The sequence below is a fragment of the Eucalyptus grandis genome, chromosome 10 (assembly GCF_016545825.1).
Source record: "Eucalyptus grandis isolate ANBG69807.140 chromosome 10, ASM1654582v1, whole genome shotgun sequence".
In the NCBI taxonomy this organism is placed as follows: domain Eukaryota; kingdom Viridiplantae; phylum Streptophyta; class Magnoliopsida; order Myrtales; family Myrtaceae; genus Eucalyptus; species Eucalyptus grandis.
Window position 1 is genome coordinate 13,372,199 of NC_052621.1, and position 14,108 is coordinate 13,386,306.

Below are 14,108 nucleotides of genomic sequence, written 5' to 3' on the forward strand. Positions count from 1 at the left end.
ATAACTATCATTCCATTGCAAGTGGAAGTCAGTCTCTTACGGCTTACAAGCAATAGCTTCGCAACATATTTTGGCTAAGGCCCGTCTCGTTTTGGGTGCTCCAAAAATTTAAATGCATGCCCCCCTCTTTCTAGCTCAGGCAGTGTATCTATGAGTGCTAAATCCTAGCCACATGAGAGAGAGAGAGAGAGAGCAGGACCAGCTGGTACATTCCATTAGATAAAATATTGCCTTTCCAGGTAGGAGCACGAATAGCCAACGATTTTTGGAAGTATTTGTCCTTGTTTTCTGGCCAGTGTGGCAGCACCCCGATAAATGTGACTCTGCTTATTATAATCATGTATTTGAGAGTGTAAGAAGCAGCATTTTTGAAGGTATATATCCACCTCTACAAGAGCAGATAGGACGTCACATTAGTGAAGGCTTTGTCCAGGCTCAGAACACGAAATTCTCCTCTCTTCTTCTTCATCTCGTGGAAACTTCTCCATCATCAGCAAGAACCCAAATTGTAAGTGGGTTTCCTCTAAAACCTACCTTTGCTAGAGGATCCTCTCCCCCTCTCTCTCTCTCTCTCTCTCTCTCTCTCTCATCCTCAGTTGACAATTTGCAGAAGAAGTGGTTTATCAGTAAATGAAGGGAGGAATGGCCGTGAGAAGCAGCATGATAATTTGGATGGCGATGCAGGTATGGGGAGCTTTTAGTGGATGGTTCTCCACTTGCGTTTTGGTTGCTGATGAGATTGCTCGTTCTCTGGAGACTCAAGAATACCATGTTGTTGTAGACTGAAAAATCATTAGAAAGTCCAGTTGCTCGATCAATCCTGCACGAGTTTGAGTTGAATTTACTGGATCAGAGGCAAAAGAACAGGTTTTTCATTATCTTGTTTGTGTGTATATGTTTCGACATTATTCTCTCAGCAACAGACAATTTCTTGCATCACCCATTTCTTGGCTTAGCAACAAGTGATTGAGAAGACAGAACCTCCATGAGAAATCATATGATTTTCCCCTGTTTTTGTCAAATATCTCTAATTAGTGATTCATTACTCAGGCCGATGATAAATATTCTTGCAATAATTAGTGGTTGGATGTCAGCCTTGATTGATATCTCCCATCTTTCATGAAATAATTGATGACTGTTACGTTTGTCCCTTGTTCGACGGATTCTCTGTTATTTGATGTTCTCTGTGGACGACCTAAAGATATGAAAGATTCAGACAGATTTGAGAAGAGAGACGCTCAACTCCATGCCTCTCAACATATGTCTAGGTCATCAGATCTCATTGGTGCCACCCAATTTGACTATTGCATTGATCAAATTATATGGTTTGAACAATAGCAGATGCACATACCAAGTGTGCACAACTTCTTTTCCTAGAAAGAAGATTCTATGAATCCTTTTTTTTTGGGGTCAGATATGGATCCTATTGAACTTATGATTCTTCATTAATAATCGATACTTTTTAGTAAATGAGGGTGATCTTACATATACGTTAGTAGTTTCATATTAATAACTTCCATCTTTGGGTTACTAACTTTCTCAATGCGCCAATAAATTGCCGATCATAAAATCAATCCTCCTTGAACATATAAATGGCAAGAGAAACATGCAATATATCCTACACTCCATAAAAAAAAGACTCGACTAAATTTGCGTAAAGTTAAGAAACTCACCATATCGTCTAGACATGCTCTTGTGTATAGATAATATCGAGGAGTCGGAATCTAAATTAAATTCCATAATAAATGATGAGGACCCCATATTATTTTGTATGTTGCAATATGATTCTATGCGGCAATTATCAAATGAGTCTCCTATTATTATTTTCAGATATTCTTCTCGTGCTATTTTTGAAATTATTGTAGATTCCTCGACTAGACAACAATTTTTTATGAAGAAAAGATGTAGATGGTTGATGTAATTCGTGGATAGGGACAATTGAATTTCACTGTCCCTTTTTCTACCTAACGAAATAGATGGCTATGAGATAGTGTGGGGGTCACAATAACATCAGTTGGAGAAACCGTTTCTGGCCGGTTGCAGCATATGGGAGAGATACAAGTCATACATTCGTATGCAAAGAACTTTGTTATAATTGAGGATAGGGAAGGGAATTCGGCTATGATGGAAAGCTATCCTTTTTACTAAAGACAACGTCACATTTTACTTATCGTTCTCCAGCAAGTCGAATAATGCTTTTACCGTTTCTCTTGGAAAACCCATCTCTAAGGAAAAATCTTACGTTTGATTAATATGTTTCTTTCACGTCTTATTTAAGAGCCGCGACTTCTTGAAATAACATTCGGCAGGTAGGCAGGGTATAATATATATCTTTATAAAAATGATGAGAAAATGTCTTTTGACTATTAGTTAGAATTTCGAGACGAGTCAATAAATTTCGGTTTCCGACTTTGAATAATAATTTCTACAAAAGTGATTCGGAATATTTTCCATAATATTAGCTATTTCTCAAATATGGTTGTAAACTTAGTAAACCGAATTTATACCATAGCCTTAATGCGCCTACCATTTTTCATGTCTGTAATTACCATAATCATCGGCCCAATAATGCTTATACCAATAAGAGCATTAGCATATATAAAAGCAAATGTTCGTGAACCCACCATGTAATTATGTTAACGAATCGCTAGATGCATCAACAGTCATCTTGCCATCTCCATTCGTGCACCAAATTTTGTCCTGATTTGAGAAGAAGTAGAAAATATAAAATTCTAAGGAGAGAAATGGTGAAAATCTTCACTGTATCTCACGCGCATTGCGAAAGAATTCAAAGGCAAGGAAAATTCAAAGAAGCCATCTTGTAATTTTGTCTTCATCGTTTTATGTTGGAGAAGGATTCAAAAGTTAGGCGGTGCCACTGCCTGCCTCCTCAAAACCTCATCATCATCATCATCATCATATCATTCATCATCTCTCCTCCACCACCCCCACGCCACTCCAAAAGTCTTCTCTCTCCTCTTTCTCTCTCTTCTGGAAGTCATTCGAAAGCTTCGTGCTTTCTCACGGCACAGCACAGCTTCGCTCCTTCAATCACGCCATTTCCGCAAGAAGCCATCTCCATCTCCATCTCCATCTCCATCTTCTTCGCCGATCAGTTGTGGCTACCGTCCCCGATCACCCTGCTTTCCGTGAATTTCGGGGTCGGGTCGCGTCGGGTCGGGTCGAGCATCGGTTCCGGCGGAGCACGGAGCCCGGATTTTTTTGGCCGATCGGCGGTGGGGATCCGGGCAATGGCGGAGGCGGGGAGGGACGAGGAATTGAGCAGCAAGCAGAAGAGCTCGTTCTTCGGTCGGTCTTTCACCATGCAGCAGCCCAAGGCTGTGGTCGATCACCATCCCTCCCTCGAGCGGGCCGGTTCCATCAGGAAGTTGTACAGTTCGATCGAGTCCTTCAAAGGTAAGGTCCTCAAGCTCCGCAATTTCTTCGACTCCCCGAAACCCCGCCCGTCCCCCGCCGCCGCCATCGCCGCCGCCGCCGCCGACATTTTCCATTTGCAAGCGCAATCCCAGCTCCAATCGCAGCTCCTTTCCAGGTTAAAGCCCACGAGATCGCTCGGCTCGAGCTTTAGCAGCAACTCGTCGATTCGGCTGCCCGGTACAGGGGATAGGATCGTAGTGTACTTCACTAGCTTGCATGGCATTCGGAGGACTTATGAGGACTGTTATGCGGTGAGGACGATTTTTAGAGGGTTTAGAGTGTGGGTCGACGAGCGAGACGTTTCGATGGATTTGGCATATAAGAAGGAGCTGCAGAGTGTGTTGGGTGAGAAAAGAGTGAGCTTGCCGCAGGTGTTTATTGGGGGCACGTACGTAGGTGGAGCCGACGCGATCAGACAGATGTATGAAACGGGTGAGTTGGCGAAAATCCTCGAACGTTTTCCCAAGAAAGCGCCGGGATTTGTGTGCGAGGGCTGTGGGGATGAGAGGTTTGTGCCGTGCACGAATTGCGACGGGAGCAGGAAGGTGTTTGATGAAGATGAAGGGGTGCTCGAGAGGTGCTTGGAGTGTAATGAGAATGGGCTGATGCGGTGTCCGGAATGTGGTTCTTGAATTTGGGCAAATAATTTTGGTCATGCTCAAAACTACGTGTTGCCGAGGAGGTTATTTCTTGACGTAAATGATAATCTGCAGGAGGCTGGAGCCGGCGATGATGCATCCCCTTAATGGTTCCAAGGTTGAATTTTTCCAGGATTTTCTGGACTCTTTTAGCAGGGAAGGAATGGTTCATCAACTCCATGAACTGGGTTAGTAAGTTATTGTATGTAAAGTCTAAGTGACAATTTCACTGTTGTTTTTGTATTTATGCAGGAGAGATTTACGCTCCTTGGAATGTACATAAATAATTTGACTTGAGAATGTTTGTGGTTGTTTTTCACAAATTATGATAAGAGGAGAGGGGAAATTGATATTCCTTTTGTGCTCGATATTGTCTATTCTCAGTGATTACCATTCTGAGTTATTTGGGGCAAATTCTGAAGAAGAATGTCGGTCAATGACATGCTAATGTCTATGTTACTTAGATGGACGTCCTATACTTGAGGCTTTTTGTGACTTTGAACTCCAGGTCAAAGTAGGATGAAGCTCATGGCCGACCATTTTTCTGCTAAGTGATATCATGAACAGCTTTACATCTGTATTACAAAGGATAATTTTCAGTAGGATGTTCACTAGATTTTCGAATGTTAATTGGAAGTATTGCTCTGCTTCCTAGGATCAGTCTTTTTCATGTTACAGTTACCATCGCTTAGCTACAATAAATGCAGTAGTTCCTGCAACTGTTCTGGATTTTGCATAACTACTTATGCTGATTGATGCAGAGATATGGTATGTTTAGTCTACATGAATTGTCTGTTAAAAAAAAAAAAAAAAAAAAAAAAAAAAAGTCTACATGAATTGGATTTGTGGTAAGCATCTATTTATTTTCAAAAATTACCTTGACCTGTGTATCATATATAGGTGTAAATGATGCTATTAGGAGAGTAGTGATGCTATTAAATTGCTTTCTTGGTTCTTCATGCTAAATTCTCCAATGGTAACTGGGAGTATGCCTGAAGTTTCAAATTTAGGACCTTTTTCGTCATCTATTTTGAAGATTTGTTAATTGATTCAAGTTACACAACTCTTGAAATTAGAAGGGTTGGGTATCATGATCATGCTAATGCATGCTGTTAGCAACCTGGAAATTTTGCTTCACATGGAGGGTCACTGGGAATTGCTCTTATTTGGGTTCTTTGTTGAATCAGTACGTTTGATAAGAGTTTGCTGATGGGGATATGCCTTCTAGTACTGCTACATGAAAGTCATGGGAGTTACTCCTCTGTATGCATTATCTGATGATTCAGGACTGAATCGATCTTGGCTTGTATTTTATGCTTCAATACGGAAATGTTTCAGCAATTTGCTGAGCTAAGTCGATAATGTTCTCAGTGATGGTCTCCTCGTTTTATTATAACAAGACTTAGGTGATCAAGATCTGATAGAATGATGGTGTATGGCTCAATGTTTAGTTCATTGTGATCCCTGGAGATCTATATACTTTCTTGACTAGTGTCGCTACAGGTGGATCAGAGCTACTCAAGTTGCACCGTTGGTATTATTATTTTTTTGGTCATTCTGTGAACATATTACTGTTCATTGTAGCCATTGTTGGTGGCAGAAGGTTGAGATAGTGAGTTATGCTTCGTTTGGATGTAGCAGGTAATCGTGTAAGCTGTTCTTGGATGCGAGGGAAATAAACATAATAAGGAAGACAGAGAGATAATGGCGATTTCTCATTGACTAGCAAGTTCGGTTAAAAGGTTGTGAACATTAACTGAATCTGGGAGATAATGCAGGCTATGGATTTTAAGTATCTTGTACACAACGTGGGGAACGACTGAAGGCCAACTAGTTACCATTCACGAACAATGTCTCGGATAAATTCTACTTGCCTAATGGTGGCTATGGTGCTTGCTTAAATAATGATGTGTAAGGGAGGATGAAGATCACACTGTATTTGAAGGAAATTAAAATTGCTTGGATTTCTAAAGATAATTAGTTGGTCTCCATGTGAATAAACTGTGTCAAAGGCGTTTAGTTGTTAGTCGCTTTGTTCGGACGAGTTAGTGGTGAAGTGCACACTGGTTAAAGAACATTCTCTCATTCAGTTATGTATTACCAAAGATTTGGTGAAGTGCACGTTGGTTCAAGTTAAAAGAAAATTCTCTCCTTCAGTTTTTATATTACCAAAGATTCATGACCTCCAATCAAAGGGTGTGGTAGCTTGTTGCTCCCTATGCAACTCTTCGTTTTTGATGTTCGATGGCCAATCAACCCGATGCTCTTCACTCATCACCAACCATCTTGTAGTCTACCTGCTCCTCTCACACGCTCACTAATTCATATTAGCTGTTGGAATCTGTCACTGTGCCTTGCGTATATTACCGAGTTATTCAGTGTATGCTCTCTACATAATAGCTTAAACTAAAGGAAAAGAAAAGAGAATCAACATCTTTTCATTAGATTTGGAGATAAAGCTGGCTTTCTCCTAGGGATGATCCGTTCCAGGGAAGTGCCCATTAAGGGCTTCCACAAAATAAGAATCGGAACTGCCCACTACTTCTTAGATCCACCTGAAAATTGGACCACTAGTCTAGTTCGATTTTCAGGTGGATCCATGAAATCTATCATGTCTTCGATTGTGGTGAATGTGCACTTTTGATTCGCATTTAAGTTTAAGGGAATTTTCGATTGTGGCGAATGTGCACTTTTGATTCGCATTTAAGTTTAAGGGAATTCTCGCTTGTTCCCGTGGTTTGATGTTGGCTTATAGATAAGCAAAATAAGATGAGATTGATCTAAAATGAAAATGAGTGAGCAAGGACTTAACTGTAGTTTGAATCTCAATGACAAATGTTGGCATGAGATTGTTTAGTGAATGTTTGGGAGTCTGCACCAAACTGCATTATGTGGAAATATGCTCGGAAGAAATAGGAGAAAAGCACAGGATTTCATCTATAGGATGTGTCATCCGGGTCACCCCCGCGACACCTCAACTCACGCCACCACCCGCCACCTAGCCTGCCACCGTGTCACCGCCACGTCGCGTCACTTAATCGCCATGCCATCTAGTGACACCGCGCCACCGCCACCTCTCCACACTGAGTCACCACCAACCCCCCGCCTCAACCGTGCCGCCCAACTCACCGAACGACGCCTCTCTCTAGCTGGCGTCCTTCCTTTGCTGCTGAGTCCAAGCAGCGCCACCTTCAACTCCTTTGGCGCACCATGCTGCTGCAAAGTCAACCACCAGGCAGCAGAGAGATAGAGAGAGAGAGAGAGAGAGAGAGAGAGAGAGAACCGGCAAACATAAATCAGCAAGCCATTCCTCTCCTTCCTCACTTTAGCAGCACCGTGACTCTCTACACTCCCTTTTTTCCTTTCCTGTTTCGCGCAAGACCATGGCCTCACGCCGTTCAACCGTTGGCGACGCCCTTGGCTCAGCTAACGCCGGCGCTGTCCTAGCTGTCTTGCATCATTCTGTGCGGGCTTCCTCGGTTTGTTTTGGACCGCCAAAGAACCAAGTGCAACCTTGGGACTTCTGACCCTGCCAAGTCGTGACAAAGGCTTGGGGACTTGAGGCAAGTGGATATCCTCCGTTCTATTCTATATCGATCGATTTTGTTTGACGAGGATAGTTTCCTAGAAATTTCCATGAACGTTATTTAGATTCCTGTCTAATCGGAAATTTTCACCAAGTGACCCAACTGAAATGTCGCGTTCGTAATAATTGAGTTCGTGGTTGGATCGTAGGAGTACGATATGTTGATATCTAGTGTATGCTAGGACTAGAAATGCCAAAAACTTGAGCTAAACTAGTGAAGGGATCTAAGTCAGGATCGGTTTTAGTCTGACCTTAGTTTTGTTAATTTTGTATTGACTTGTGATGCGAAATCCATAGGGCCTGCTTCAGTAAATTGTCCTTCATTAGCTATTCTATGACATGCTTTGGATTTAAATTTTTCGGGCTTTGCATGACAAAAATATATTTGGAAAACTATCGAGTGTGCAATCTATTTTTACTGCTACTGAACCGACCTTCCTCTGCTTTCCATTTTCAACAGAATTTTTGGGCAAGTACTTTAACTAACAGGAGTTTGAATGGACCTTCACGATTCTCCAGCTTATTTTGCCTCTTGTGCACTTCTACAGTGCATACTTTCTTTGTTAATTACGTTATTTTGGCACAAAAATAAAAAAAAATGGAGTAAACATAAAAGTTTATATATATAAATATATAATGTTTATTGATCCAAGTGAGCGGTTCCACACTCAAAACGGGAACCGGAACAGGAATGGTACTTGAGTACCAATTTATTGGAATTGGGAATTTGACTGATTTCTATAGAAACTAACTAGAATAGGCTAGTTCGGTCCGGTTTGGACGGTTCTTGGTTCTTTCGTTCACACATACTTTGTCTCACGAAATGCAGAAAGACTAATTAAAGGAAAACACACAAAATCTCACTGCGCAAAGTTTAGAAAAGAGAAGTACATTACAATCAAGGGGAGATTCATTGAACAATAATGTCCTTTCTAGTGACCGGACACTGACTTTTCCTTTGTATATTTATTATTCTATTTAGTGTGATTTGGAAAACCAACTCAATTTGTGGCTTCTAATCTCAATCACCAACAAACATTCAAACGAATTCTTCCAAGCAATGAACAAAAAAACCCTAGTAGTATATGTACCAAACAATGTGAAACTCTATTACACTTGTATCACTATAAACCAGTCGGACTAATTTCAAGCTACTGAGTGAGGGGAACACATTCAAGCTCAATATCAAGCTCTCCCCGCTCCACATTCTTCAATCTCAAAGTTATATCCTGTTTTACTTTACCATCCATTAAGCTGATGACACCATCTTTCACTAGGGTATTATCTCTGCTTGCGACCCATTTCCCCAGCTGCATTGACTCGTCAATGGTGGAGCTTTCATATGCTTTGGCGGCAGACAGTAGGGGCTGAATATCTATCTCGGCCTCTCCCATAAAATCATCCTGCTTGAATGTGTCCTTGTCATACACGAGCTGCATTTGCCAAAATACGTTATTCATGACTTTCAAGGCTAAAGCTGGACTTTGCTACATATTGACAGACAGTTTACGGACTCTGGCTAATTTATAACTATCTGTATCTCATGGTTAAAAGCCTGATAGAAACAGAACGTGCAAGAAAACTTCTGTCCACAAAATTATATTCAACTTGACGGCCACATAGAAGCTGAAAAGAGATCCGTGCAAGGCGGAGAATGCTGACATTGTCCTAATCATAAAGCAACAGAAACTCCCAGTTCCATTTCATGGTCATCATGAAAGAGCTTAAAGTGTCAAGGAGGTCCAACCATATAGTATACAATGAACTAACTTGTCTTACTGTTCTAATATTATTGAATGACTTTTCTAAGGGGTCAATCTGCACACGTATGGTGTCAATAGAGTATCAGTGCCAACAACTGTTAAACGACTCCAGAGAACACATGTTCAAATTATTTACTTCCAATGCCTCTCCATTTAATCAAACCGCAATAGGTCTTATAGGAAATAAGCTCCATACCACTTTTAAAGGAGGGACACTTTCCGGAATAGACAGCATCAGCTTCTCATTCCACACTGGATTCAGGTTGTTCTTTATAACACGCGTTTTCACTGACTGCAACAAGCCATTAACAAGACGAAATCAAATAACTCAATGGACTAACAATTTTATAGCTTCATACACTAAACCACAAGACCATTATCAACCAGTTCCAATTAGGAGGCTCACCTGGTGCCCCAAAGCAAGGATCACATAAGGGTCACTGGTCATCACATCCCGAATAACTAGGTTGGTGCCTCTTACCACGTTGACCTTTATTAGACCAACAAATTCAACCATTCCCGCCTATAGAAAAGTAGAAGTGCAAGCTATAAGGTTTTTGCTGCTGGATTCACAATATGTAACGTTGCGGTTCATTGCAACCCTTGGTTCTACCCAATCAATCATTGGGAAATAAATTCTTTCCAAGTAAAACCTCCACTAATTATTATCATTCCTTCCACTTTCAATTCCATTAAGTGCCAACAGAACTTGTTTTGGTGGAGTTGCTCCAACAAATAATCCAGATAACAAATCAAAAGCAGTTGAATTAGCCAGCAAATAAAAGGAGGAAAGACAGACAAATCATACTGATGAGCATTTCTTCTTGTAGGCCTTATGGTCGTTCTCCCTCCTTCCCCAGCTGTTACGAAATGCCTGTCCAATCCGATGCTTCGTTGGTTGTTTTTCAAACTGTCTCTTCTCTTGATTAGCGCTACTGCTAGAAGAGCTACTTTGGGACGACGATGGGTATCGATTATTAGATGATGGGAAGGGGCAGCTCATCTGTTCAGGAGAGTTTAAAAATTGGAGCAGCTCATATTTCCTCCTGAGTATTACAAGTACATTTTGCTTTAGGTTGCTGCAAAGTTCATGTTGAAACTTACTGTAAATTTTGCGCACTAGCATTACCTAATAAAATCAGACCGCTCCTCTATCGAGGAATCCGCTTTTGGTTTTCTGAGGTTACCCGGAATGCAAGCTTCATACTTCAGGTTTACTGCAGTGTTTCCACCCCTCACGACTAATGCTTCGACTTGCTCATCTGTCCACTCATCTAGTTTTACTGATAGAACCTGTTGCACTCGAAAACATAATTAGGGGCTCCTCTTTAAGTCGTGACGCCCAGGAGATACTACTGTTATCTATTATCAATATCGTCAGTAAGATTAGTCCTCAAACTTTAGCTCCAAGAGATGTCATACCTTTGAAATGTGCACTCCAAGGCCTCTGTGAACACCGGAGCACTTAATACATATAAATGCTCCTAGAGTCAAAGATCTGAGATGCACAAAGGAAATGTTCAATCATAATATATCTTCGGAAACATTGAAGGAAAGAACCACCTCTATGCAGTCTATGTATAAAACGATAAAAATAAAGTATGTTTAGAAGTTTGTGCGGTAATGTGGAAAATATAGTGCAGATAACTTCCAGAACTCCTCTTATCCAATCAGATCCATTGGATTTAGGAGTGAGAATTTATATTGATGTGCAGATATTTCATGGGTTAATAGATGGGAGTATTATGCCCATTTGTGGTTATGTTTAATAGTTGCTTTTCCAGAGAGGCTGATTTCTTGTGCCACACAAGTCCTCTTGCTATTGAAGAAAAATATGAAAGATAAAAAGAATGAATTTCTGAGTCTATAGTACTCACACCCATTTTGGATCTGGGGAGCCACAATCTGCACAGAACTCATTACCAGGCTGTGACATTAGTTTCTCCAGCCTTTGCTGTGCTTCTGTTAATGGGTACATAAACATACATGAGAAAATTTCTAATTCAAACCCATGATGACAATTTTGAGACGGCAGAGAACTATTGCTTTGTGCACTACAGATGACATTCAGCATGGATGCTTTCATCAAAGAGACAATTACAAAATAAAACTCAAGGAAGACGTAAAAGAAGTTCACAAGTGAAATAATTAGTCAGGATAATATGAAATGGGAAACTACTATCTCCTACTGTGGTATCTTATTAAATAACATCATGTTGGCAAATGAAAAAAGACTACATTCTGAAACTAAACTACATTATGTTTGGCATTTGCTGAAGTTCAGTAATTGACATGTAAGACTTGTGGAGAAAGAGACAAATATAGTGCCATTTAACCAGTAAAACAGAATAAGGAAAAGATATCACTTAAGCCGAAGATACCGGAATAAGATGTCTTTTTGTCACTTGTGTTTCCCCAACCAGGGTTTTCCGCACGCAAGAGATCAAAGAGGCAAGACCCCGTCCCTGTAAAAGCATTCGGGTATTTACCAAGGAATAGGACTATAAAATATAATCATTATCATGTTGTCAGAGGATCTAAAGTCAAATTAATTAGAAAGAATGCACGGGCCACCAATGTCATTGATCAATAGTGTGGTAATGAATTATCAGAAATTCATCTACAATTGACAGGACTTTTTCAGCAACTAAAGATAAAAGATTAACAAAGGTGATAGGTCTGAGATAGAAATGCTAAAGAGCAAAAGTGAGAGCTCTGTATCTCCCTGGCAACATGAATGAGGAAACACAGCGTTCATACCTCAGTGCCTCATTGTCAAACATATACGACCTATTCAAGGTTACAGACCTCATAGACTAAGCAGATCAAAATAAACAAGGCTGCTTCTCTTTGCAGATCAAGACAATCAGTGCCATGACACGACCTCCAGAGTCAAGGTTATGGCTACAAACTGTTTATTGAAAAAACCAAGAATTCTTAAAACAGCTATCAGTTTTGTGCAGTATCATTACAGTTGAATTAGTGCCAAGTACATTGAGCACCATCATCACAATCCCAATTTTTATTTCAATAACTTCGCAATAGCTAAAAAGAGATTCATATTTCCAATCCTTCAAATTGAGTCGAATCTTTCCATCACTTGGAAACACAACATTATGTATTCTTCCTTGCATTCTCTTCCTCATCACCAGCATCATATGGAAAGACCAACCTTGCCAACGGAACTTACTCTACCATGATAATTACCTAATTGATCTGCTTTTCGGACGCTCAACATAATAAGTTGAAAGGATGAAGGGTTCCATGCTTCATTATAAAGAACCAAAATCCTCTTATCAGACATTTGCCGACGTTGGTACTTGCAATAACAAAAGGGCACACCATCAAATTTCAGATTAAGTTTCTAACTTCACTTGAGCAATCTCAATTTTAACCAGCCAAATCTTAGAGCTTCTTCCAATTCACAGTGGCAATCTCAAAATCGCTGCCTTCATCGGCTTCCTGTTCCCTCCCCCCCCAACACGAAAAAAAAAAAAAAAAAAGGAGAGAGAGAGAGAAGCAGTATCTACATAATGCACTAGCTTCGATTATGTTATTGCGCAAGTAGTTTCGACATATTATCAAGCCATTACCTGAGACATCGCCGGAACCGGAATTATCTTGCTGAATAGACATGTCAGCTTCCATACATAGAATCCAACATACGAAACAATATTTGCTATAATCTGAATATTTCCATACAATCAGCTTCTTCTCTGCATCAAGAAACATGGGTTCGAAATAAAATCCATATCCATGTAATGAAGTGGAAACTAAGCAAAATTGAACAGACCATCCCACGCAAAACGAACCTGCACAAGAAAAAGAGGAAGATAAAACTAACCTTTTAAAAAGGGTCCTCAGAAATATAGATGATCCTCTCAGAACCCGTCGAGACTGATGCAATCTCGACGGAAATTCATCATCTTCATTGATGCTCAAGAACAATTGGACCGGGGAAGAAGGCAAAAGAGAACCCAAATATGTCCACCCAAAAAGAGAAAGAAACCCAGAAGCCGGCTGGAGTTAAAAAATGAGGAGGAAAGAAATCTGAAAATTCTTAGGAGCTAAATAATGATATCATCAAGAACCAATTGGGTGCGGATAGGGCATTGACCCTTTATATGTTTGGGCTGGAATTATTAGAATCAAGCGAGCAGAAGAAACAACTCAGGGCAATGATGACGGATACGATAGCCGAATCCGGGAAAAATGGTGGCTTTTTCCTTGTCTTTCTTCTCTCTTTTTTTCTTTTTCCTTATTCAATGTCTGTTTCTGATTTAATATTTGAATTTTTTTATTTTATTTTTTGAGCGAGAGCAATGAATGATGATGCGTACGGGCATAAAAAAGGCCAAAGGAGGGAAAGTTCGGTTTTGGGGAGAGGGGGAAGGGATGAGAGACCTGTGGGTTGGTGTAGTTAGTTCATCCTCAGAACCTTTGGAGGGAAATTCTCACTCCCACTCGCTTCTTGTCACGCGTGTAATCCACACGAGTGCTATTTTGACATATGCAAATTTTGCATGATGTGTGACAACTATACTTGTCATACCACATGCTCCAAGTTCTCTCATATTTAATTTGAGATCTTCTTGCTTACATATATAATAAAGACAATTGTCTCGCACAATCTTAAACTTTTAGGAATCCATTTTGGAGATAAAGGATCAATAATAGAGGAAT

At 40.4% G+C, this 14,108-nt stretch overlaps 2 protein-coding genes across 2 annotated transcripts; one reads left to right on the forward strand and one right to left on the reverse strand.

The window, feature by feature from the left end:
• Positions 1-2,895: 2,895 nt before the first annotated feature.
• Positions 2,896-4,444, forward strand: LOC104421873 (uncharacterized protein At5g39865). Its single transcript, XM_010034006.3, has one exon. The coding sequence runs from the start codon at positions 3,252-3,254 to the stop codon at positions 4,068-4,070; it is 819 nt and encodes a 272-aa protein (XP_010032308.2). The 5' UTR covers positions 2,896-3,251; the 3' UTR covers positions 4,071-4,444.
• Positions 4,445-8,649: 4,205 nt separating this feature from the next.
• On the reverse strand, positions 8,650-13,705 carry LOC104421874 (probable ADP-ribosylation factor GTPase-activating protein AGD11). The gene is made up of 10 exons (XM_010034007.3): positions 13,270-13,705; positions 13,019-13,141; positions 11,807-11,890; positions 11,303-11,387; positions 10,848-10,923; positions 10,555-10,718; positions 10,234-10,471; positions 9,832-9,948; positions 9,622-9,717; positions 8,650-9,095 (listed from the first exon to the last, which is right to left on the reverse strand). Exons 2-10 carry the CDS (start codon positions 13,071-13,073, stop codon positions 8,814-8,816), a joined length of 1,197 nt encoding a protein of 398 aa, XP_010032309.2. The 5' UTR covers positions 13,074-13,141; positions 13,270-13,705; the 3' UTR covers positions 8,650-8,813.
• Positions 13,706-14,108: the final 403 nt, after the last annotated feature.

What these genes read in the sequence shown, in the direction of transcription:
- LOC104421874 (XM_010034007.3), bottom strand. Translation starts at nt 13,073, where the DNA reads ATGGAAGCTGACATGTCTATTCAGCAAGATAATTCCGGTTCCGGCGAT. An exon ending in CAAAAAGACATCTTATTCCG is followed by an intron (nt 11,388 to 11,806) that starts GTATCTTCGGCT and finishes ACCCATTAACAG; the next exon opens with AAGCACAGCAAAGGCTGGAG. An exon ending in TCCCCAGATCCAAAATGGGT is followed by an intron (nt 10,924 to 11,302) that starts GTGAGTACTATA and finishes TGTGCATCTCAG; the next exon opens with ATCTTTGACTCTAGGAGCAT.
- LOC104421873 (XM_010034006.3), top strand. Translation starts at nt 3,252, where the DNA reads ATGGCGGAGGCGGGGAGGGACGAGGAATTGAGCAGCAAGCAGAAGAGC.